A 20,156-nucleotide genomic window follows, 5' to 3' on the forward strand; every position below is an offset into this window, starting at 1 on the left:
GGATAGTTGTGGTCTAGTTGTTCTTTATTGATGTGTCCTCTAAATTAAGTTACAATGCTTTATAATTTAATCAAATTTACATTCGGCAATTTGCGTAACAAAATCAAATAAAAACATTTTAAGTTATTCGTTTTATCAATATCGTTTGTTTGTATGAATGCATAACAACACCATGTCAAGGTCTCAACGTAATTGGGCTTAATGAAAAATATTTACAAACTCAATCTGAGGAAAGCAAAAACATATACAATGGGTTGTATAACATATTAAATTAGTACATACGAACTAGGTGAAAGCGATCCCGCTTTCCAGCTGGAGAAATGCTCGAGTAAGGTCATGATGATTTTGGTCCTGGACCACTTCGAAAATAATAGTTTTAAGCGCAGAAAATATATATGCAGACGAGTATGTGTGAAAAAGAAAAAGGATAACGAGCCGACAGAATGACCAACTTTACTTAAATGCTAGTAGTGACTGCACTTAGGCATTGGTTGCCTTCTCGTGCTCTGGCCTCCGTTTAAATCCTGTCAGGCAATTCTGCGCTTCCTGCAGTGTGTGTGTTGTGTGCTCAGGGTTTTAGAAGGATTCGCATTTTGTTGATAGTATAGTCCTGCCCGTTATGGTGCTAAAAGTTGAAGCCTGTGCTGGGCATGTTGTCCGGATCGAACTCGAACTGTTGACTGCCCGCCACGGGGGCCACCCGGCTGTCCTCCTCCTCGTTGCCAAAGTACTGTTCAATGATGTAAAACGATTTGTGGTAGATGTCGCGGTTTTCGTGCGCCTGCAGATACTCGATCTTGTCCAGACCTAAAGTGGGGATTGTTTAATATAATTATAATAAATATATAGTAATTTAACTTACCTCCGCATTCCTCGATGGTAATGGCATAGGGATTTGGTCGCGCCTGAAACTTTTCACCCGCCTTCAAGATGTTTTCCAAGGCATTCAGTGCCACCTGGACAATATCCGAATCGACGACGGTGAGGAAATCGCACATTGGCGGCACGCAGCCCACCTTAACCAAGTAGTTAATCTGCTCAGACGTTCCGCTGCTCGTGGCATTGGTAATGGCCCAAGCTGCCTCCTTTCGCGTTTTGAACTCGGCCGTCTGCATGATAATCATCAGCTGCGGGAATATGTTGGCATTTATGATGGCCTGGATCTGCTCCCGATTGCCAGCTGCAATATTCGAGATGGTCCAGCAGGACTCCTTCTTGATCGTTTCCGCCGTCGAGCGCAGCAGGTGGCTAATGCAGGGCAGGGCGTTGAAGCCCAGTATCACCTGGGTCTGCTGATCGTCGCCGGTCACAATGTTGCCCACTGCGCGCAATGCGGCTGTGCTTACATTGTGCTGGGGATGTCTGTAAATGTCGAAAAAGGTAATGGTTATTCGGGTAAATTTCAATGCATAAAGAGCACTCCTTACAGTAGCAGCTCCACCAAGCGACGACAAACGCCCGCATCAATTACAGCCTGGATTTTATCGTTGGGTCCATCCGACAGGTAGCTAATGGCCCAGCAAGTATCGCTGAGCACGTCCGCATCGGTGTAGTCCAGTAACCGTGCCAATATGGGCAGGCCATGGACAATTTTGGCAAAGTCCGCGGGTGGATTCTTGCCGCGGCAGAGATTTGAAAGCGTCCACACGGCATTCCGTATCATGGTAATGCGCTCCGAGTTGCTCAAGACGCTGCAAAAGGTCCAAGAAAATATCAGAAAAGTTTTAGGGGCAAAACTCTTGCATTACTCACTGCAGAAGAGGCATTAGAATGCCTGAGCCGAGCAGATGGTCGCGGCAAACGGGTGAATCGCCGGCTATGTTGCCCAGGGCCCAGACAGCCTGCTCCTGCACATCGTCATGGGGACTGGAGAGCAGCTCAATGAAAATGGGCACTGCCCCGGCCTCGATGACGATCTTCGTTTGGTGCGAGGTGCCGGAGGCAATGTTAGTCAGCGTCCAGGCGGCCTCGAACTGCAGCGTGGCATTCGAGCTGTTCCGCAGAAAGGTGACAAACTGCGGCACAATCCCCTTCTGGATGACCTCCTCGATGGGCGGATTGGGATCGCGGGACAGCAGTTTGCGGAACTTTTGCGTGGCCTCCAGCTGGTCGCTTTCGCGTCCACTGTAAAGCATCTGGATCATTTCCTCGTTGATTACGGACACCTGAGCACCGGTTCCGGTTGCCGTTTCGTTCTGTCCGCCTGGGAAATGCGTTGGTCCAGTGCTGCTGTCCGCCATGTGCATGTCGGCAGTCTGCAAAAGGATTCGGGATTAGAAAGATCTAAAATGATATATAAAATGGCTGAAGACCCACCTGCAGCTCGTTGCTGGTGCTGCTCTCCATGCCGGCCGAAGTCGAGGAGGTGGCCGGCTCCAGGACCACATTGCGCCGCTTGAAGAGCTGCTGCTCCCGCTTGTTCTTCCGCAACTGGATGCCCACTTCCTCGCGACGTCGCCGCATCTCCGTGGAGTCCAAGGCGGCATTTTTATAGCGCTGCTTGTGGGTGGCGGACATGTCGTCGTCTTGGCACTTTGAAAGCTGAAAATTTTCCACAAAAAAAAAAAATTTATGACTTGCGAACTTCTGATTGATAATCACTAGAATGATTTTTCAGGGCTTGTTTTCTACAAAATTTTGTTCTTTCTGGAACCCCCCGAAAACCTTGTTGTTCTTGGTAATCAAAAATCTGATAATACCCCAAAATATAAGTAGATGAAATAAGAAATAAATTAATATCCAAAACTATGGTTATTGGTCGTTATGGAGTGAGAAAAATTAGAATAAAATTTCAGGGCTTGTTTTCTCCAAAATTTGGTTCTCTCTGGAACCTCCCAAAAACCTTGTTATTCTTGGTGTTTAAAAATCTGATAATAACCCGAAATATAAGTAGATAAAATAAGAAATAATTTAATATCCAAAACTATGGTTATTAGTCGTTATGGAGTGGGAAAAATTCGTTTGGAAAGTGAAAAATCATGACTGGGTTTTCTCCGATATTCTCATCCAATCCCAAAACTGGATTTCTGAAACCCCACTGAACACTCGCTGAGCGCCTGCACTTGAGTAATCCTACATCTCTGGGAAAGATTACGTTGTATGCCCAGTATTTTACATATAATATTTAATGAACTATTCAGTTTTCCTGGCAAAATGCACAATCACAACACTTTCACATTTCATTGTGTACCCCACCGGGAAAATTCCTCTGGAAAATAACATATTTTCAAGAGGTTTCTCCATAGAAGCGGAAGGGACTAAACCTCATTCACCCCTTACATTTCTTCCATCTCTGGTTTCAAAATACACGGGGGTGACACAAAAAGTAAGGGGGAAATGAGGTTTCTATCTGGATCTCTGGCAGAAGAATGCAGGACAAAATCCACTGGTTTTTCGACTTCCCGCATTATAGATTTTCCACACGTACCCAGTTATGGTTTTCCTCCACTTGCAATATCTGCTTTTCTACACCCTCCCAGTTTTGGTTTTTCCAGACCCTCGCAGTTTTGGTTTTGCACTGCTTTGCAGTATCTGATTTTCCACAATAAAAATCATGTTTTTTGTAATATTTGTTTGTGTAATTATTAATAATATTTACAATCGAAGCATTGGAACTACAAATTTTTAATGCCTGAAGCATTCCCGGGTTTTGCTTGGCCGAATGCAGTTCTTAGATATCCATTTCTTGTCTGTTTTCTGAAAATATCAAAAATAATTTAGATATGAATGTAAGACCATGAGTAATAATAAGAGTAATTACCATTATTAGGTCTCCGCACAAAATTAAAGGATCTCTCCAGAAATTATGCCTGGTTTGCCATGGCCGATCATTTACCCTCTGTTCAGTTGTTTTATGTCGGGTATCTATATCAAAAACTATGAGAAGAAAAAATAAAATATGACAAACGCAGGCGCAACACTTCTGGTCCCAAGAAGTCTCAGTCGGCCTGGCTGAAATAAATGTAATATTTTGATTAAGTTAAACAACTAAGTTAGTACTGAAGTACTATTTACACAACCATTTAATGAACACCTCACACCATTTACCACTGGTAAAGATTAAAAACATTTCAAGTGTCACTGAACTGCAGAATTTGTGTTGAAGATAGCATCCGGAGGCGTATATTTATTAATGGCGAAAATATCTGTGATACTAACCTTTGTAACGCTGAAATAAAGGTTATAAAAAAACAAAATTCATTTTATCACTCACCTTTTTATTGTTTTTTAGATTAAAATTAACTATTTTCACTTTTTTTTCACTTTTTCCAACAAATTTAAAAATGATGTGACCCTGCATCATATACTTGATAATACTAAAATGCAGATTTGATATAAATTTCGTTGTAAAGTCCGGTCACACTTTGGCGCCGAATAAGTATTTCGTTTAAAAAATACTTTTCAGGGACCGTAATCATTTAAGGTTACGTATATTATAGGTGTATTAGGCATTTTTCGTGTTATCAATACCACCAACACGAATTTTTATATTTTAACAACACTTAAAAATGGCTTAGGCCACGATCTGACGATCAAATTATTTTATTTCACAGAAAATGTTTAAAAATGTAAAAAACAACAATAGTTTTCTTTGTAATTTAATGTAATTCCTTGATAAATGTGATCAAATATTTTAATCGTCTTACCGTGGCTTTTCTCTATAATTTGGTTGAATCCCACATTCATCCTTATTATTATTTGAAAAATGTTGAGTAAAATAAATTAATATTATCATTATAGACATTATGATAATAATGCTATATAGTTTAATTTTTTTGATTAACAATTATTAATATTTTTTCTACGACTTTTAAAATTACTAAAAATTAAAACTAAATGTGAGAACAAGTCTTTTGGTTTTGGTGTAAATCATAGGATTTTTGAATATTATAAGTTGGTCTTTTTTTTGTTAAAAAATATTATAATCGTGGTGCCACAGAAATCACACAGCGCATAAGTGGCCTGATATTGATGCTTCTCAGAAACCCACCCTCATTTAGCGCTCAGAAATTATCTATCCCTACACCGCCGCCTGCAAAAAGGAACAGGATTTCAGGAACACAAAAACCAACTTCTCACATTCCCGCTGGGGTGTGCACACGGCTGCTTTGCGTGCGTGTGTATGGGTGCGGGCTTAGGTCAGCATTAGGAATTCCTCCATGTCCCGGATACGCCCTTCCAGGGGGCCACCACAACTCCCGGATTACAGGACCCGCCGCCACGTAAGTGGAGTACAACTTACCTGTTCCGAAAAATCCTTTCCGCGTTTTAATCATGCAAAAGAGACCGAGAAATTTACACGTTTTGAGGAACGCAGTTGCCAGACTGTCCGGAGTGCAGTGTGCACACAGCTGATGCGTTATCGATAGCAGTAGCCACCGATAGCAGTCATTCCAATCCAATTGCAATTTAAATATGAAGGAGAAAAATTCCAAGAAAAAACCCCGCAAAAAGGCCAATAAGCCCAAAGAGACCTCGGAATCCGATAAAAAGAAGATCATCGAGCTGATGCACGAGTACAACGACCTGAAGGATGCCACGCAACTGGTCCTGGGAGCCTTGGCGACCCTCAAAGGCGTTTCCATCCGATCAGTTTATGCCTCCTACAACCTGCCCAATGACGAATAAACGGGATTTCTTTTGAGTGTAGTCTTCATGTACTTGTTGTAAATAACTTGTGATACAACCGAGTGCATGTAAATGCCTCCTGGTTGGGCAGTTCCTTGAGTCTACCACTAATAAATCCACCTAAAACTAGTTATTGCATTTCATGGCACCTACTGGCCGGCGTGAAAATAGGATCGGCATCGCTCGTTGAAGGTCTTGTAGGTGCGCTCCTTGATGATGTCCTCCACATTGAGCTCGGCCTGAAGGACGCGCAGCTGGAAAGGATTTCGAGGATTAGCAAAGGACAATTTTTAAAACCAGGATTCTACCTTGCGCTGCTCCGCCTTGAACTGGCTGTCCGTATCCACATCATCCGGCTGGGCTTCCCGCTTCTCCCGCAGCTGCTTCAGATTATTTGCCGAAATGGTTATGCAACTGCGAATGCTATCTTGCTGCAAAGGAGGCATTAAGTTTGGTGAGATCTGCAGGGGGGATTTTTAATCTGGAATTACCCGGGAGAGGTGCGACTGCTGGAGCTTTGAATACAGATCGCGACAGGTGCTCTCGCTGTTCACCTGACCCTTGAACGACTCCGTGGGCAGGGCGTTTAGTGCATATATGATCTTGTCGTCCACATCTCTCATCTTCTTCAGCGCCTCCTGTTTGGGAACTTGAAACCGTGAAGTATGCCAGCTAAAAACTCCTATAACCACTACTTCAAACCCACCTGGAAGCCGAGAAAGTCTAAGCACAAAGCCGCCATAATAAACAGCTATGAAAACTAGTAAAAACTTTTTAAAAACAATAAAAACAAAATGCTATATGTAAATTGCCGGCGCAATGTGCACTGGCCAGCGTTGCCACCTGCGGGCTGCTATCGGGCAGCTACTATCGATTGCGGGTGACACCTGCGCTCATCGCTAAATTATTGGGGAGGTGATCCGAACCAAAATAAAAACATAATCCAGGATGCCGCTCAAATCCGAGGATATTCACGAAAAAATCAAGAATGGCGTCTACAAACTGGCCGTGAATGACAAAAGCACTCGCAGCACTGTGTGGCGGGTGTATCGCAAGATCCAGAAGGACGACGGCAGTTTCCTGGAGAACGTTCTATACTGCATTGGCTGCAAGGGCATTATGTCCTTCACCCACAAGTCCACGACGAACCTGAGGCGCCACCGGTGCCACCTGCAGTATCTCAAGAAGGAGGCCTTCTACGGCTACAATTCTGGAAGCGAATCCACCGACAGGAAGGAGGAGCCGGATGCCAGTGAGGAGCAGGAGGACCAGCAGTCCATGTCGGATGATATCGAAATGAAGCCCAATGTCGCCGATGTTGCCGCCTTTGGCGGGGACTCTACCCTAGTTCCAGCTCCAGCCAAACTGCCGGACATTTCCGATATCCCGCTCGATGTCAGCGGGGCCGAGGAGTCTAATATCTACGCACAGACCTGGAGTCTAGAATACCGCAAACTCACCGAGGACCAGAAGTTCTACGCCAAAAAAGCTATAGACGAAATCCTCGTCCTGGGCAGACTTCGTCGTCTGACATTGAACACGGTGCCAACGGCGGAGCAGAAAAATTAGGCAGGATCTTCGTTTAAGCTAATCTTATATACTTTGTACATACTGTATTTATTAGTGTATCCCAAGGTCTCGGATATAAAACAATACAATTTTTAAAATCATGCTCTGATTTTTAAAATAGTAATTTCAGGAACTATCGATAGGCTTTAGTTCTTTCGATATCATTTGCCATCCCTATTTTGAGCTTTTCTTTGTTACATTTGTATTTTATTTATTTCTTTAATTTCGGAAAATATGAGTGAACTAAGGAGGCGAGCCCTGCACGACGACACGCCCAGGACTCCTTCCCTATCGAGGGACGAGGTGGACCAGAACAATACCTTGATTTTGGAGTCTGCTAACAGCTACGAGGAAGGCACCTCATCAGCCGGCGAACTGGAGGAGAGTGACACCCAGGAGGAGGTCGGCGATCTGTCCAGAAGGAGCAGTATTCCCACTCCCAGACCGAGCTCAAAGCAGGAACACCACCCTACGATCAACGAGCCCCAGGGAACAAATGGTCTCTACATTAAATTAGCCCTTGCTGGTGTACTTTTCGGTTTATTTTTCGTCTACGTTTGGGGATCAAGCGTTATAGGTGAAAAACAATGTGCCTTCAATAGTCTTCGGAAAAATCAGCCCCAACAGCCGGAGAAAGTGTGGAAAGCCCTTCAAAAGGGCGTCGAAGGACTGATAAACAAGAAGGACAAGCATCCCAGTGTGTTCCTGTTTCTGCATCAGGATCCCAAGCTTCAGAAATTGATTGATGCTATCGCCGTCGAGGCTTCCGTTTGTTTCGGCAAGTTAGCTACTAAATTAAGCTTAGAAAATATATTAAATTTAATTCTATAATATTATCTATTTCAACAGGTAGTCCTCGCCAGTTGATTCACATGAAAAAGGAGGACTTCGGGCCGGATATGAAAGACTACGGTTTGGCGATTGAGCGGTTCAAGGCAAATGTGAAGGAGGGAAAGGTTTTTCTAATAGTAAACCTCAATGATGTGAGTGCCTCCTATATAAAGTTTAACAATATAATAAAGACCCTTTTAATCCACAGATTGCGCCGAGTGGAGCCCGTGCTCTGCACACTATCTGCGATACCTACAGTCCCCTCGTGGAGGATGCTGTCATCTTCCTAACACTCCGCACATTCAACACAACGGCCGTCAGCAACTCTGTAAAGCTGGCCACCGATACCCTGTATGATCTGTGGAGCAAGGAATTGGGTGACAATGAGCTGGATCCACTAATTACTCGCGTCACCGATCAGGTGCTCCACTTGAGTAGCAATAATTAGGCTAAAATACTCTATTCCAAGTACTCTCGAGGTTCAAATACTGGGTTAACTAAGCTCAAAGCTAAGAATGAAAAGAATTTAGCTAGGCTATCGATGATACATTTTTAAATATTCATTTTTCAGAACTCTATTTTATTTTATGTTGAAGAAAATTAAAAATATTTAAAGTACAGACTGATCTTGACCTTTCCACAATTCTATGGCGAATGTAAGGAGGCTGCAGATCATGCCGAAGCACCAAAGCAGGATTAAGCCAATAAAGTTGTCGATTCCGAGTTTAACGGGTCCAATATCTAGGTTCGGTCTCTGGGAGGCCTCAATGCGATTTTGACGGTGAGCGTTCATGTAATCGGCGGCGATTTTCCACTCCCAGAACTTATCAAAGCCCGAGGAGTGCCAGGCCAGGATGAAGTCGTTATAGGCATTTAAATGGGGCCACAAACGAGGCACAAAAGCCACCGTAAAGGCGAAGTAAATGTCATCCACCATGAGCTTCAGTCGATTCAAGGCGTCGTTTGCGATAAGCTCGGTGTTTCCCAAATGCCCAAACTGCATCCGTTCCACTACAAATCCCATTTGCTCCGTGTGCGAGAAGGCGGCTATTGAAGCGGCATCGAATACTCGGTAATGCTCCATCAATCCAAGGAGGACTGGCTGTAAGAAAATTAGATTTAAAACTGATAAATATTTTTCCAGATTTTTTTCTACTAACATCCGCTGACCGCTCGTCGATGGTGGTAATCCAGGCCTGCGAAGTGCCTGTCCAAATCAGCTTATGATCGTAGAGGCGTTGCCGAGAATCAGCCGCCTCCTCCAGGGTGGGTAAAGTGAGAATGGCCGCCAAACCTCCGCTGTAGACGGTGGTCAAGATAATGTCGATCATGTAGCTGGCCACCAGCACAGTTCTAAGAGCATAAGAACTAGTCACATAGCTGGTGCCCTGGCTCACGAAGAGTTTCAGTGTACTAATGCAACCGAAACGAAGACTGTCTAGCCAGGAATTGGAGCAGCAATCCGAGGAGTGCTCCCAGCGACGGGTCACACATAGGGCCAAGCTCTCGAGCAGCAAACAGCACATGACGCACATCCAGAGGGCGGTCTGGAATGGTCGGAGGAGGAGGGTCCAGCTGATCAGGCGATTCGGAGCGGGAACTAGGCAGGTTACACCAGATCTACCGAGAAAATGGGTCATGTCCATATGCTGATATGCCTCGTACCTGGTAAAGGAAATCGAATTTTAAAACTCTAGATTAGAACTTTAAGAACCAAGAAAATTACCATAGGTACATGCCGCCAACTCCGTAGTCGTTACGTCTATCGAGTACCATTCCCACGAGACCATATCCCGAGGCATTGGGGTAGATATCACCCCAGTCAGTTGTTTCCGCTGTGAATAGATTAAAAATTTTTTTTAATTGGTTAAATTAAGCTATATTTTATCACCAACATGTGTCCACCTGGATGGTGCAGTTGTACAGCTCGCAAAAAATGAGCATTAAACGAATGTCTGTTCCATCGATTGTTACTTCTGTTGTGTTCTGCGAGCGATCATAATAAAACGGAGTTTTTTCCTGGGAAAAATTAAATTATTTGATAATATTTTTAACAAAAAACTTCTAACTTACATAATCCAATAACATAAAAGGTTTATAGTCAAAGATGCCTATGACTACCTCGCGTCCCATGAGGTTTTGCATCTTAACGGACAACATCCCAACATCCCAAATATTCTCATCGCTTTCGGCATCGTACCGCTGAAGAAGTTCAAATTCTACAGGTGCCGGTTTTGTATCAAAGTTTCGCGGTCCCACAAATCGGTTAGTTTTAATATCAAAAGTGCTTGAATTAAGATATTGTGAGGTAACTAATAGTATATTAGGCTGATCTGAAAGTTTATTGTGTTAAAGTCGTTGCATTTTAGTTACTGAATATTTCCAACCTTGAAATATATATCCACACAAATAGTCATCATTTCCTTCTACCAGCTCTTCAGTGTACACAAAAAGAAACCGATTTTGCAGGGATCGCCAAATGGAGTAGATACTGGCATGATAAAAAGCACTGGCAAACTCGGGAATATGCTCCTGAAACACTAAAAATGTCTTAAATAAAAACAAGAGAGATTAAGTCAATTCCATATGAATAATTCTATAACAGACAACAGGGCGCATGAGTGATATGCAACATTAGAATGTATTATAACATAGCCTATTGTAAATATGTACATTGTATGATAAAAAAAATAATTAATTATTTTTATAGGTCCAGATCTATTAAGTTAGTACTGTTATTTAAAAATAGGGGAATTCCCGGAAAATACTACCGCGCTAAATGTATCGTCAGCTGCTCCGTTGTTATCGATACCAAATCAAGTAAAAGATAAGCTATCGCCGTGAATAATACGGAAAATATTTAGTTCCTAGTGTTAATATTAAATTTAAATCAGAGCCGGCTAGAAATAATTAAATCAGAATGGACAAACTAGGATTGGGATGTCCCTTTGCGTTTCTGGGCGGAAAACAGCAGGAATTAAAGGGCGGACCCTGCTTCCTGGATCTCAACTACGATATTTTCCTGGAGATATTTTCATATTTGACTCTGGAAGATCAACTAAATCTTGGCCGCGCCCATCCAGTTTTCAGGGAGGTCCTAAAGGACTTGGTGCGAACGCGCTACGGAAAAATCAATGTGCGAATCCTAAAAACCATTCCGGACTGGGAGTTCCTGTTGCAGCTGTGCGGTTCCGAAGTCTCCAGGTGTGAAGTGCCCCACGGTCGCTGGGACGAGCCCTTCTCCTACTCCTTCCTGGACCTTCTCGGACGCCACTGCCCCAATCTTCGACAGGCTGTTATTATATTCATACACGCCGACACAGAGACGCCGCCGGAAACGGGGGACAGGGGCCACATCATGAGGCTCCTCCTGGAGCTGCCCAATCTCACCGATCTCACACTGATCGATTCCAGGTCTGCACAGCGTAAGTATAATTAGGAAGCTCCCTCTCACAAGATTACACTGTGCAACATTTTTAGGGTTATAAAATGTAACCGCAATTCTGATTTCATGGGCGGAAAGATCTCATCGAAATAAGCTAAAACCCATTTGGGTTTCTCTGTCTTAGCTCGCGTTTACCTATTATAGCGAGTTAAAGTTTTACATACAAAATTTATTTGTAACGGCCATATCTTGTGAACCGATTAAAATTTCACTATCAAGTCTTCAGTAATTATGTAGCTATGAACCCAAGGAATTAAATTGACAAATGACTCTTGCGAAGACGTACACCTAGCGCGTTAAAAATCGAAAAATTAGGCAAATTTGTTTTTTAACGCGCTAGGTGCACTAGGTGCTAAGTGCGCCAGAGTCATTTGTCAATTTAGTTCCTTGGGTTCATAGCTACCTAATCACTGAAGACTTGATAGTGAAATTTTAATCGGTTCACAAGATATGGCCGTTACAAATAAATTTTGTATGTAAATCTTTATCTCGCTATAAAAGGTAAACGCGAGCTAAGCCAGGAAAACCCAAATGGGTTTTAGCTTATTTCGATGAGTTCTTTCCGCCCATGAAATCAGAATTGCGGTTACATTTTTCATGTTGCACTGTGTTATAAACAATATTTTGAATATTATTTATTATACCCGTTACTCGTAGAGTTATGACCCATAAAGAATATATATATTCTTGATCAGGGTCACTAGCCGAGTCAATATAGCCATGACCGTCCGTATGAACGCTGAGATCTCGGAAACTACGAAAGCTAGAAGGTTGAGATTTTCTACACATATTCTTGGGCTTCCTACGCAGCGCAAGTTTATTTCAGCCGAGCGCCACGCCCACTCTAACGCCCACAATCGCCCACTAACGATTTTAAAATGTGTCCTGCGCCCCCATCTTTAAAGATTTCCGAGAAGTATAAATGCAATTTTGTTTGTGTATATTTATACCTATCGAAATGTAGAAGACATTTTTCGAATCGGACCATTCATTAAAAAGTTATACGCAATCAAAATTGTTTATTTATCTATCCCCCTTGCACTCCCTTTAGCTGATTATTAGATAGTCGGGACACCAACCCGACGATAGCGTTCTCTCTTATATTATATTATATTATATTATTTTCCTTTACAGTAGATCAATTGAAACACTTCACCAAGCTGCAGATCTTGGACTTGGATGGAATCGATCCGAACCTAAGTGATCCCGCCTTCCAGCAGATGTTTGAAAACAAGGTCAGCCTGAGGCGACTGTTCTTGAACTTCGGACGGGATCGAAGGAGATCGCACCAGGTGCCCCTGTTGGCCGACAAGTTCCCGAACCTGGAACACCTGACTCTGGAAAACTGTGACCTTAATTGTCGCGAGTTGGGCGAATACAAAACGCTCCAGTCGCTGCGATTGATAAATCGATGGATAGGAGAAGTGAACAATGAGTTCTATAGATCGCTGACCAGACACCTTGATAACCTGCAAAAGTTACAGCTCGTATCGATTCGAGTAAGAGGCGACCAAGTCCATCACATCCTGGCAATGAGCCAACTGAGAGCTCTGGATTGCGACAACTGGCCAGCTCAATCGGTTGAACAATTGGATCAGTTAACAAATCTCGAGTGCCTGGCTCTGGATTGCATTGACTCGCCGGCGAACGCAAGTCGTCAGCTCTTAATTGTAATACGAAAATGTGATAGGCTAATTCACCTAAAATTGGGCAAACGTTGGAAGATGCCTATCAATGAGGTAAATAGATTTCTGACAAAACTACCAGACATACGATCGGATCCAAAAAGTAAACTCCTGCTTACCCTTGACTTTAACGTATTACCGGACACTCAAGAAAAGGTATTGAATCTAAATACATATTATGGACATTCTATCATTTAAAAAAAATTTAGTTGAAAACTCTTTTTAGGGATCATGACCATTTGAGAGTGTCCTTTAATGGAACCACCTGTGATCACTGTCAGCCTGACACCCACTCCAAATGCGATACCATCTTTGGCTGATTATAATATATTTTTACCCAAAAAACTCACCTCACAGTGTGACATTTCTATGGCAACAGTCAGCCTTAGAATCCAGTCGTTGTATTCGATTCCCTTCTCTTCAAACTCATCTCGCTTTTCCTTGTAATCGTAAACATCTTTTGCAGCAGAATGGTTAAACCATTTCTGTGAGTCCAAGATGATTAATGGAAGCGGTTCAACCGTATCCAGACGAAAATCAAACGCAGGATGCCACAAAATACAAGTGGCATGTGAATCCGTAAAATATTGCTGAGCTAACTAAGATTATTAAAACGTATATCATGGTTTAAAATATTAAAACTTGCCGATAAAACTAAGAATAGTACTCCAGTAATTAGGCTGCACCCATAAGATGGCCATTTTAACGCAATGTTGTTTGTCTGTTTCATGTTTATAGGAATTCAGTATTATTAACTTTAATAATATAATACAACTTTAAACGCACCTTTGTTATAAAGTACCTGACTAAAATGTTTTATTACCAAACGGACCCTTTGCTGACGCAAAATGAGTCGAGAAGTCGATGAATAATCCATTTTATTAAGGAAGTGCGCACGATAATAGTAGGGCTTCCATACATTAACTATTTAACAAATTAAGTGCATGCACAGCCAGTAAAACGCATTGTTAATCTGTTGAAATATTTATTGATATAAATATGTTTAACCTTTACTTACTTTAATTTACTTAATTAGTTTTGAATTGCAATCTAAGCATGACGGGGGCGGGAAATCAGAGGAAAAGCGTGAAATAAAGAGGCCTAGATTAGGGCAATTCCATCCCGGGATATATTTACTTAGGGTAATCTATCTCAAGCCTTAACGCTGCCTATGCCGTTGCCCAGTGACTTCATCAGCTGGTAGCATTCCTTCAGCTTCCGCTTGTCGCCCACCTTTTCCAGCGTCTTGGCGGCCTCGGCCAGCATGCCAGCACGTTCACCCGGGGAGCTGAGCAGCGCGGGCGGCAGATACTTGCAGGCCACGTACATGGCCATGGAGCGCTCCCTTTCTCCTCCCTCGAAATTCTGGTGGCGCCGATCCTTGCTGCCGCAGAAGATGGACGAGTGGGCGTAACGCGATCGCAGACTCCTGTCCAAAAGCTGTTGCGTTGGACACGGCGAGGCTCCGGCCATCAGGCGACAAACAGCTTCGTACAAATATATCCGAGACTGGGCGTTCTGTAAAGTTGATTTAGTTGTAAATGAAATGCAATGACAATGAAATAACAAAAACATACCGGTATGTTCTCCACAATGCTGCGCAACGAATTCAAATCCGTCTGGAACTTCTCGAGCACTTCGCCGGGCACTTGGTAGAAGCCATCATCTTCCATATTCATGTGCTCAAGTTCCCACAAAGAGGTGCGAGTTTCAAGCAGCCAATCGCAGGTGAGCAATTGGAAAAGCTGCAAGAATAAATAAAATTAATATAGGTATGTTACTGAAACTTGGTGACTTTTGCCAGCGACTGTCGGCGTTGTTTGTGAAATGCTCGGAGCTTGCACTGAAGTTGTATTGCCTGAAGCGAGTGGGACAGACAATGCGACTACAATGCACCTTCGTGTCATCTCTGGGATGAGGAGTCAACTGGCATTCGGTCACCGTTTGGCTGCCTGATCGGGCTGCAGACTTTCTTACCAGCTTTATGCCCTTGGCATTGGTGATCCTATTGACGGTCAGACATTCCTGCAGCTGCACACTGGACTCGTCGCACAAGACGTTGACCGAGTGCTTTAGGCCTTTGTCCAGAGCGTTTCCATTGTTCCTGCAAGGATTTACAATCATTAGATTTAATTCTTTAAATTGGTTTGTTATTTTTCCCCTCACATTAGTAGAATCATCTTGGCTCGAAGTACCGAATGCAGTGCCCTGGGCAGATGATCGTTTTCGCCGCACTGCTCAAGCTGTGCAGGCATCTGCTTGATGCTGTCGTACAACTGCTCGGCCAGCGTATCCTCGCCAAGGAGCCAGTGCACTGCGATCTCCAGGATATTCGCCCACCACACCACATTCGTGTCGCGCTCATCCTCATCGGCCCACAGTGTGTCCCTCAAGAGCGAGGTGTACTTGAGAACATTGCTGACGATAGTCCCGCTGTGCTGCTGTTGCTGCAATTGATCCGTCTCTCCGACCGCTGAAGAAGTGGGCAGACCAGCCGACTTGTGGCCCGCGCCCACCAAGCACTGAATGGCCTTGAACAGCAGATGTTCGCGGTATTGCTAAGGAATAAGAAACATTAGTAAGTATATACTATATATAACATATTTGAGAGCAACCCACCTTTATGACGTGGGCGGTGGGATCACAGGGATTCCTCAAACGTGTAAAGAAGCCATCCTGCTCGCCAGAGTCCTTCAAATCGTAGCTAAAGACGTGCGTGCTGCAATAGCGATATCCGTAGGCGCTGAAGGCCCACCGCAACTCCTGCGTTTGCTCGGCAGCCCGCGTGCGACCGCATTCTTGGCGCGCCCGACTCATGTAGTATCGTGCGAAAAGCTGCTGCAGCCACTTGGGAGCACTACGCTTCATTCGCAGCGCCGTCATCACATGGATGCAGATGGTCTCGCGCGGCGTCAGCAGATTGTGGGCCACTTCGGCCATGTTGCTGGCGAACAGGGCCATCATAATGCCATTCCCATCGCCGCGACTTCCGTTTCCGGTCAGCTGGAGTTGATTCAATCGATTGAACAACAGCGCCAGCTCGCGTGCCGAGGCCAGCGCCTGTTTCCTGCCAGCGGCATTGCTGAACAGCCCGCCAGTGCGACGTGACAACACGCGGCCCAGCCAGAGGCGATGGAAGAGGAAGCGCAGGAACTGCCAGGTGGTCTGCAGATAGCACTCCAATCGCGTCGCCGGCAGACTTAGTCCAAACATGTGCAAACAGTTGAGGTAGCCGGCGTAGGCCTGCGCCGACTGTCCCTGGGCAAAGTGGTTCTCGGCACGCTGCTTGTGCTGCCAATAAGCGTCCGTCTGAGCATCCAGCTGCGGATCGCCGTACACCAGCAGCTTCACCAGGCAGCCCAACATCAGGGTCAAGTTCAAAAGCCATATCCAAGTGCTTTGTTGCCAGCCAAAGCCTTCAGCTGAAACAAATAATGTAGGTTATAGAATAGAATGAATAGAATATCTGGCTGCCCAACTTACCCCCATCCACGTCGTAAGAGAGAATGCGTCTTTGACCGCTCAGTTCGCCAATGTCATCATTACTACCATACTGTCCGCTGCGCTGGAGGAACGTCTTGAAGGGATTGACGGCGAGGATGGCGAACATAAACATGCAGAGCCCCAGCCTAGAGTGGGTGGCCATTCCCCGCATGGAGCTGGGCACCACCAGCACATCCTCATTGCTGCTGCTGCCGCTGCTGCAGCTGGCGGTGGATCCGCCATAGGGCGACGGCGGCAACGAGATGTCCGAGTGCATGGGCGAGAGCGAGGGATCCGATACATCGCTGCGCGGCGGCGTCAATCCCGCATCCGTGGTGGAGGTCAGCGAGCTCTCGCGACGCTTCTTAGAGGCTCTTCCCGGCCGGCTGCTGCCCAGCTGCAGCAGATCCTTCACCTTGGACCCATCGCGGGCCATCAGCTCGCGCTGCAAACGCTGCAGTTCCGCCTTTAGATCGTGCGTCTGGCGCTGCAGATCCCGAATCTTGTCAATGGACTTTCGCAGCACTGCGGATTTGTTCAGCTTGGCCTGTTCGCCCACCACCAGGTTCTTCAGCTCGTTGATCTTGTCGTTGATGGAGGTGCGGTAGCGTCGCTCGATGGCATTGTGCGCCGAGCGCTTCACCTCCTTCACCTTGGGCTGCACCCGGTTGATGGGCACCTTGCCCTGGATCTCCATGGCGGCGGGAGAGGGTGCCAGGGAGGGTGCCACTCGCACCTTGCTGGCCCGGCTGCCTCCGCTGCTCGGCGGTGGAGCTACAGGTGGCGAGGTCTTCGGACTGGCCACAGAAGTCGTCGTCGTCGTTGTCGGGGATTCCAACAGCACGGGAACGGTTGCGGCTGGAGTCATCATCCCAGGACTCGTGGCCATGGGCTGGGTGTACATGATAAAGGGTTGCGACTGTTGCAGGGCCACCGGAGGAGCAGCTGCCGCGGCAATCGGTTGCATCTCTGCCGGCGGCGTGGGCGGGGAAATGGTGGACTGGTAGACAAAGCTGCTGGCCAAAGCGGGGGAATAAACCGGCAGCCGTTGGGCGTCCATGTGGTGAATGGTGGCCGTGGGCTGCTGTTGCTGCTGGGGGAGATTGTAGTTGGCGGCCATCAGGGGATCCGGCTTGTAGACGAGCAGTGGCGAATGCTGCGGCTGCTGCTGCTGCTGCTGCAGCTCCTCCTTGATGTGCACCGGCGAGGAGTGCTCGCTCTTCACGTGCGGCTGCTGCTCCACGGACGGCGGCGTCTGGGGATGTGCCCGCGGCTCGTCCATCTGCAGCATGTTGTACATCTGGGCAGGCTCCAGGTCCATGTCGTTGAGGAAGCTGTCCAGCATGTCCGAGTGCAGCACCTCGTTGATCATGTCGAAGGCGTCCTCCGCCTTGAACAGATCCATGGACTCGTCCAGCGGATCGGTAATGAAGTTTATCGGATTCGCGTCCATCTCTTGTGCTGCTGATGAAAGCAAGAAGAACGTTTTGCAATTAACTACTGGCGGTACACGTACGTTTGTTCACATGGGGATTGTTTATTAAATTTCTGAGCGGCGCAATTACAATGCCAAAACTACAGTGGGACGAATGTGATTTTTTTAGCTGTTATAATTGTAGAGTTTGAAAATTTTACAATCACTTTAATTTCAGTCATTATTATTATATTTTATTAGTATTACTTATTATAAAATTAAAAGTAAGCTTTTAAAGATTCTATTTCTTTACGTTAACTCATAACTAAAATAATAGATTTGTAATACGAATAACATAAACAACAAATTAAAAACTTATATCAAAAACAAACGTAAATAAAAAAAGAGTAATTGAATGACATGAAAAAAATAACAGTGCATTTAATTATTTCACAATCCTTGCAGCTTTTACACATATTTCGAGCCACTGTGCACTACACACACACACGCGCCCGGGAAAGCATGCGTAAGCGCTTTCAACCAATCAGAGGGCCGAAACATCATACGATGTTTTTGTGACGCCACAACGCCTTTGGGAGCTCCAAAAGTGTAATTTCCCATGGCTTGAACCCTTTTCCAAAGGTTTTTTGCAAAAATCTATATCAGTTAGTTAGTATCTGCTTTATCTTAACCGAGATAATCGCACCTTTATCACCTTTGTTTTGTTTTCCTAATTCACTTTCGCTTGGTGGTTTTCCATTTTAATGGCAACGCGTTTGTCTGTATGCTTACGATGGCAATTGCTTAGCACTTGTTGTTCATCGTTGTTTTTTACCCGACGGGTATTTCTTTAAATTAATAAACAATTGCGTTCGACTTTCGGTAAACTTTGCATTCCAGGGATGGCGAGCTAGTGGTTCAGATCTTTGAACTGGTTCTTATTGAGTGATTTTGAACTAAAAGTTTTAATAGTCTTGTCACACTATGTGAGGTTAGCTATCGATAAGTACCCGATTATCAGGTGATAAACCTAAAATTCTGTTTTAGGCTAAGGGAATTCCCTAAACTGTTGAATTGCTGAATTGTTGAATTTTGGTCAGCTGTTAATCAGCTGTTCCATACAAAGCCAACTTTCAGAAATTTCAGCAATTCATCAGCCTCGGGGCTGTTGAAAATTTTGTTGAATTGCTGAAAAGCCAGAGTTGTCACCTTTTTTTAAAAGTCGTGGCAACTCTGTAACATTTTAGTATCACCAGTACGCATTATTTATTTTAATAAAATAAACTTTGAAAGCATATTTGTGGTTCTTTTTACCTTGGTAACACTTTTAGATAGTAACTAGCAATAATAAATCAAATTTTACATGCTTTAAGTTCCGTGCAATTTTTCAACAAATAACAGCTGTTTGAAAATTCAACAGGAACCATTTTGGGTCGTTCCCTTAATTGCTGAAATTTTTTGTTGAATTTTCAACAATTCAGCAATTCAACAGTTTAGGGAATCCCCCTGCTATTTTATTGTCAAATAATCCCGTTTCAGGCTATTTTATTGCCTAAAATCCTGTATTATTTTATTTTATTGCCTAAAGATCCCGTTTTAGGCAATCTTATTGCCATTTATTGTGGACTTTTAAAGTTCGGATTTTTCCACTTTTTTCGGTTGACAGAGTAAACAAAAATAAGTGGTGACGCAGCGGAATCCAAAAATAGCTAAATTTAAAAGCTAGAAAAAAAATAATCCCATTTTCGACTATTTTATTTTTATTCATTTTTTTTCTTTCTCCATTATTTTGCCTTTATGTTTTCCAACAAAATAATTGGTCGAAAACTGTACCACCATCTGTGGGCAAATTACTCTGAAAATTTATTTTTTAGCTCCATCTGTTGGTATTTTGCGCTAAAAAGTGATTTTACAGCGCCATCGACGGAGTCTTATATTTTACAAGTATTTTCGTTTACTGCTAATAGGGGTGAATTTCCTTTTTAAACGCCATCTATCAGTGGTGATTACTGTTCCCAGTTTTTTAAATGGGGCGAAGTATATCGAAAATGACCGATGACCATGCCAGCGCCGAAAATGGATTTGATTCCACAAATGTGGG

General features: G+C 44.2%; 8 protein-coding genes and 1 long non-coding RNA gene across 15 annotated transcripts; 4 read left to right on the forward strand and 5 right to left on the reverse strand.

Annotated features, from left to right (window-relative positions):
- Positions 1–6: 6 nt before the first annotated feature.
- Positions 7–5,356, reverse strand: Kap-alpha1 (karyopherin alpha1). 3 transcript variants are annotated; one of them, XR_011418457.1, is made up of 7 exons: positions 5,243–5,356; positions 2,317–2,541; positions 1,753–2,255; positions 1,428–1,691; positions 863–1,362; positions 283–807; positions 7–225 (listed from the first exon to the last, which is right to left on the reverse strand). XR_011418457.1 is itself a non-coding variant. In XM_017154057.3 (6 exons), exons 2-6 carry the CDS (start codon positions 2,515–2,517, stop codon positions 626–628), a joined length of 1,650 nt encoding a protein of 549 aa, XP_017009546.2. In that variant the 5' UTR covers positions 2,518–2,541; positions 5,243–5,356; the 3' UTR covers positions 7–625. The 3 variants fall into 3 exon arrangements, 2 of the variants coding, with proteins under 2 accessions (XP_017009546.2, XP_070070731.1); XM_017154057.3 differs by having other exon boundaries at positions 7–807; XM_070214630.1 differs by lacking the exon at positions 5,243–5,356 and having other exon boundaries at positions 7–807; positions 2,317–2,595.
- LOC138913188 (uncharacterized) lies at positions 3,465–4,270 on the reverse strand. Its single transcript, XR_011418840.1, has 3 exons — positions 4,214–4,270; positions 3,761–3,951; positions 3,465–3,696 (listed from the first exon to the last, which is right to left on the reverse strand). It is a non-coding gene; the product is annotated as an uncharacterized lncRNA (long non-coding RNA).
- LOC108065839 (DNA repair protein SWI5 homolog) lies at positions 5,357–5,757 on the forward strand. The gene has a single exon (XM_017154060.3). The coding sequence runs from the start codon at positions 5,416–5,418 to the stop codon at positions 5,626–5,628; it is 213 nt and encodes a 70-aa protein (XP_017009549.2). The 5' UTR covers positions 5,357–5,415; the 3' UTR covers positions 5,629–5,757.
- Ccdc58 (Coiled-coil domain-containing 58) lies at positions 5,635–6,491 on the reverse strand. Its single transcript, XM_017154059.3, has 4 exons — positions 6,335–6,491; positions 6,120–6,266; positions 5,937–6,059; positions 5,635–5,882 (listed from the first exon to the last, which is right to left on the reverse strand). Exons 1-4 carry the CDS (start codon positions 6,368–6,370, stop codon positions 5,778–5,780), a joined length of 411 nt encoding a protein of 136 aa, XP_017009548.1. The 5' UTR covers positions 6,371–6,491; the 3' UTR covers positions 5,635–5,777.
- A 15-nt stretch (positions 6,492–6,506) lies between these two features.
- On the forward strand, positions 6,507–7,298 carry LOC108065837 (uncharacterized). Its single transcript, XM_017154058.3, has one exon. The coding sequence runs from the start codon at positions 6,577–6,579 to the stop codon at positions 7,195–7,197; it is 621 nt and encodes a 206-aa protein (XP_017009547.2). The 5' UTR covers positions 6,507–6,576; the 3' UTR covers positions 7,198–7,298.
- Positions 7,299–7,359: 61 nt separating this feature from the next.
- TORIP (Torsin interacting protein) lies at positions 7,360–8,648 on the forward strand. The gene is made up of 3 exons (XM_070214631.1): positions 7,360–7,979; positions 8,051–8,180; positions 8,237–8,648. Exons 1-3 carry the CDS (start codon positions 7,432–7,434, stop codon positions 8,474–8,476), a joined length of 918 nt encoding a protein of 305 aa, XP_070070732.1. The 5' UTR covers positions 7,360–7,431; the 3' UTR covers positions 8,477–8,648.
- Positions 8,237–13,859, reverse strand: Ir76a (Ionotropic receptor 76a). Of its 2 annotated transcripts, XM_017154038.3 has the most exons (8): positions 13,805–13,859; positions 13,509–13,753; positions 10,416–10,578; positions 10,102–10,361; positions 9,924–10,047; positions 9,755–9,863; positions 9,189–9,693; positions 8,237–9,130 (listed from the first exon to the last, which is right to left on the reverse strand). In XM_017154038.3, the coding sequence occupies exons 1-8, from the start codon at positions 13,857–13,859 to the stop codon at positions 8,639–8,641; spliced, it is 1,953 nt and encodes a 650-aa protein (XP_017009527.2). In that variant the 3' UTR covers positions 8,237–8,638. The 2 variants fall into 2 exon arrangements, with proteins under 2 accessions (XP_017009527.2, XP_070070730.1); XM_070214629.1 differs by lacking the exon at positions 13,805–13,859 and having other exon boundaries at positions 13,509–13,650.
- Positions 10,875–13,509, forward strand: LOC108065823 (uncharacterized). Its single transcript, XM_017154039.3, has 3 exons — positions 10,875–11,453; positions 12,608–13,314; positions 13,368–13,509. The coding sequence occupies exons 1-3, from the start codon at positions 10,949–10,951 to the stop codon at positions 13,476–13,478; spliced, it is 1,323 nt and encodes a 440-aa protein (XP_017009528.2). The 5' UTR covers positions 10,875–10,948; the 3' UTR covers positions 13,479–13,509.
- A 264-nt stretch (positions 13,860–14,123) lies between the features above and the next one.
- SREBP (Sterol regulatory element binding protein) lies at positions 14,124–18,973 on the reverse strand. Of its 4 annotated transcripts, none has more exons than XM_070214628.1 (7): positions 18,771–18,973; positions 16,642–18,102; positions 15,778–16,580; positions 15,325–15,716; positions 15,136–15,262; positions 14,736–14,903; positions 14,124–14,676 (listed from the first exon to the last, which is right to left on the reverse strand). In XM_070214628.1, the coding sequence occupies exons 2-7, from the start codon at positions 18,092–18,094 to the stop codon at positions 14,311–14,313; spliced, it is 3,309 nt and encodes a 1,102-aa protein (XP_070070729.1). In that variant the 5' UTR covers positions 18,095–18,102; positions 18,771–18,973; the 3' UTR covers positions 14,124–14,310. The 4 variants fall into 4 exon arrangements, with proteins under 4 accessions (XP_070070729.1, XP_070070728.1, XP_070070727.1 ...); XM_070214627.1 differs by having other exon boundaries at positions 16,642–18,105; XM_070214626.1 differs by having other exon boundaries at positions 18,762–18,973.
- Positions 18,974–20,156: the final 1,183 nt, after the last annotated feature.

The sequence above is a fragment of the Drosophila takahashii genome, chromosome 3L, assembly GCF_030179915.1.
Source record: "Drosophila takahashii strain IR98-3 E-12201 chromosome 3L, DtakHiC1v2, whole genome shotgun sequence".
In the NCBI taxonomy this organism is placed as follows: Eukaryota; Metazoa; Arthropoda; class Insecta; order Diptera; family Drosophilidae; genus Drosophila; species Drosophila takahashii.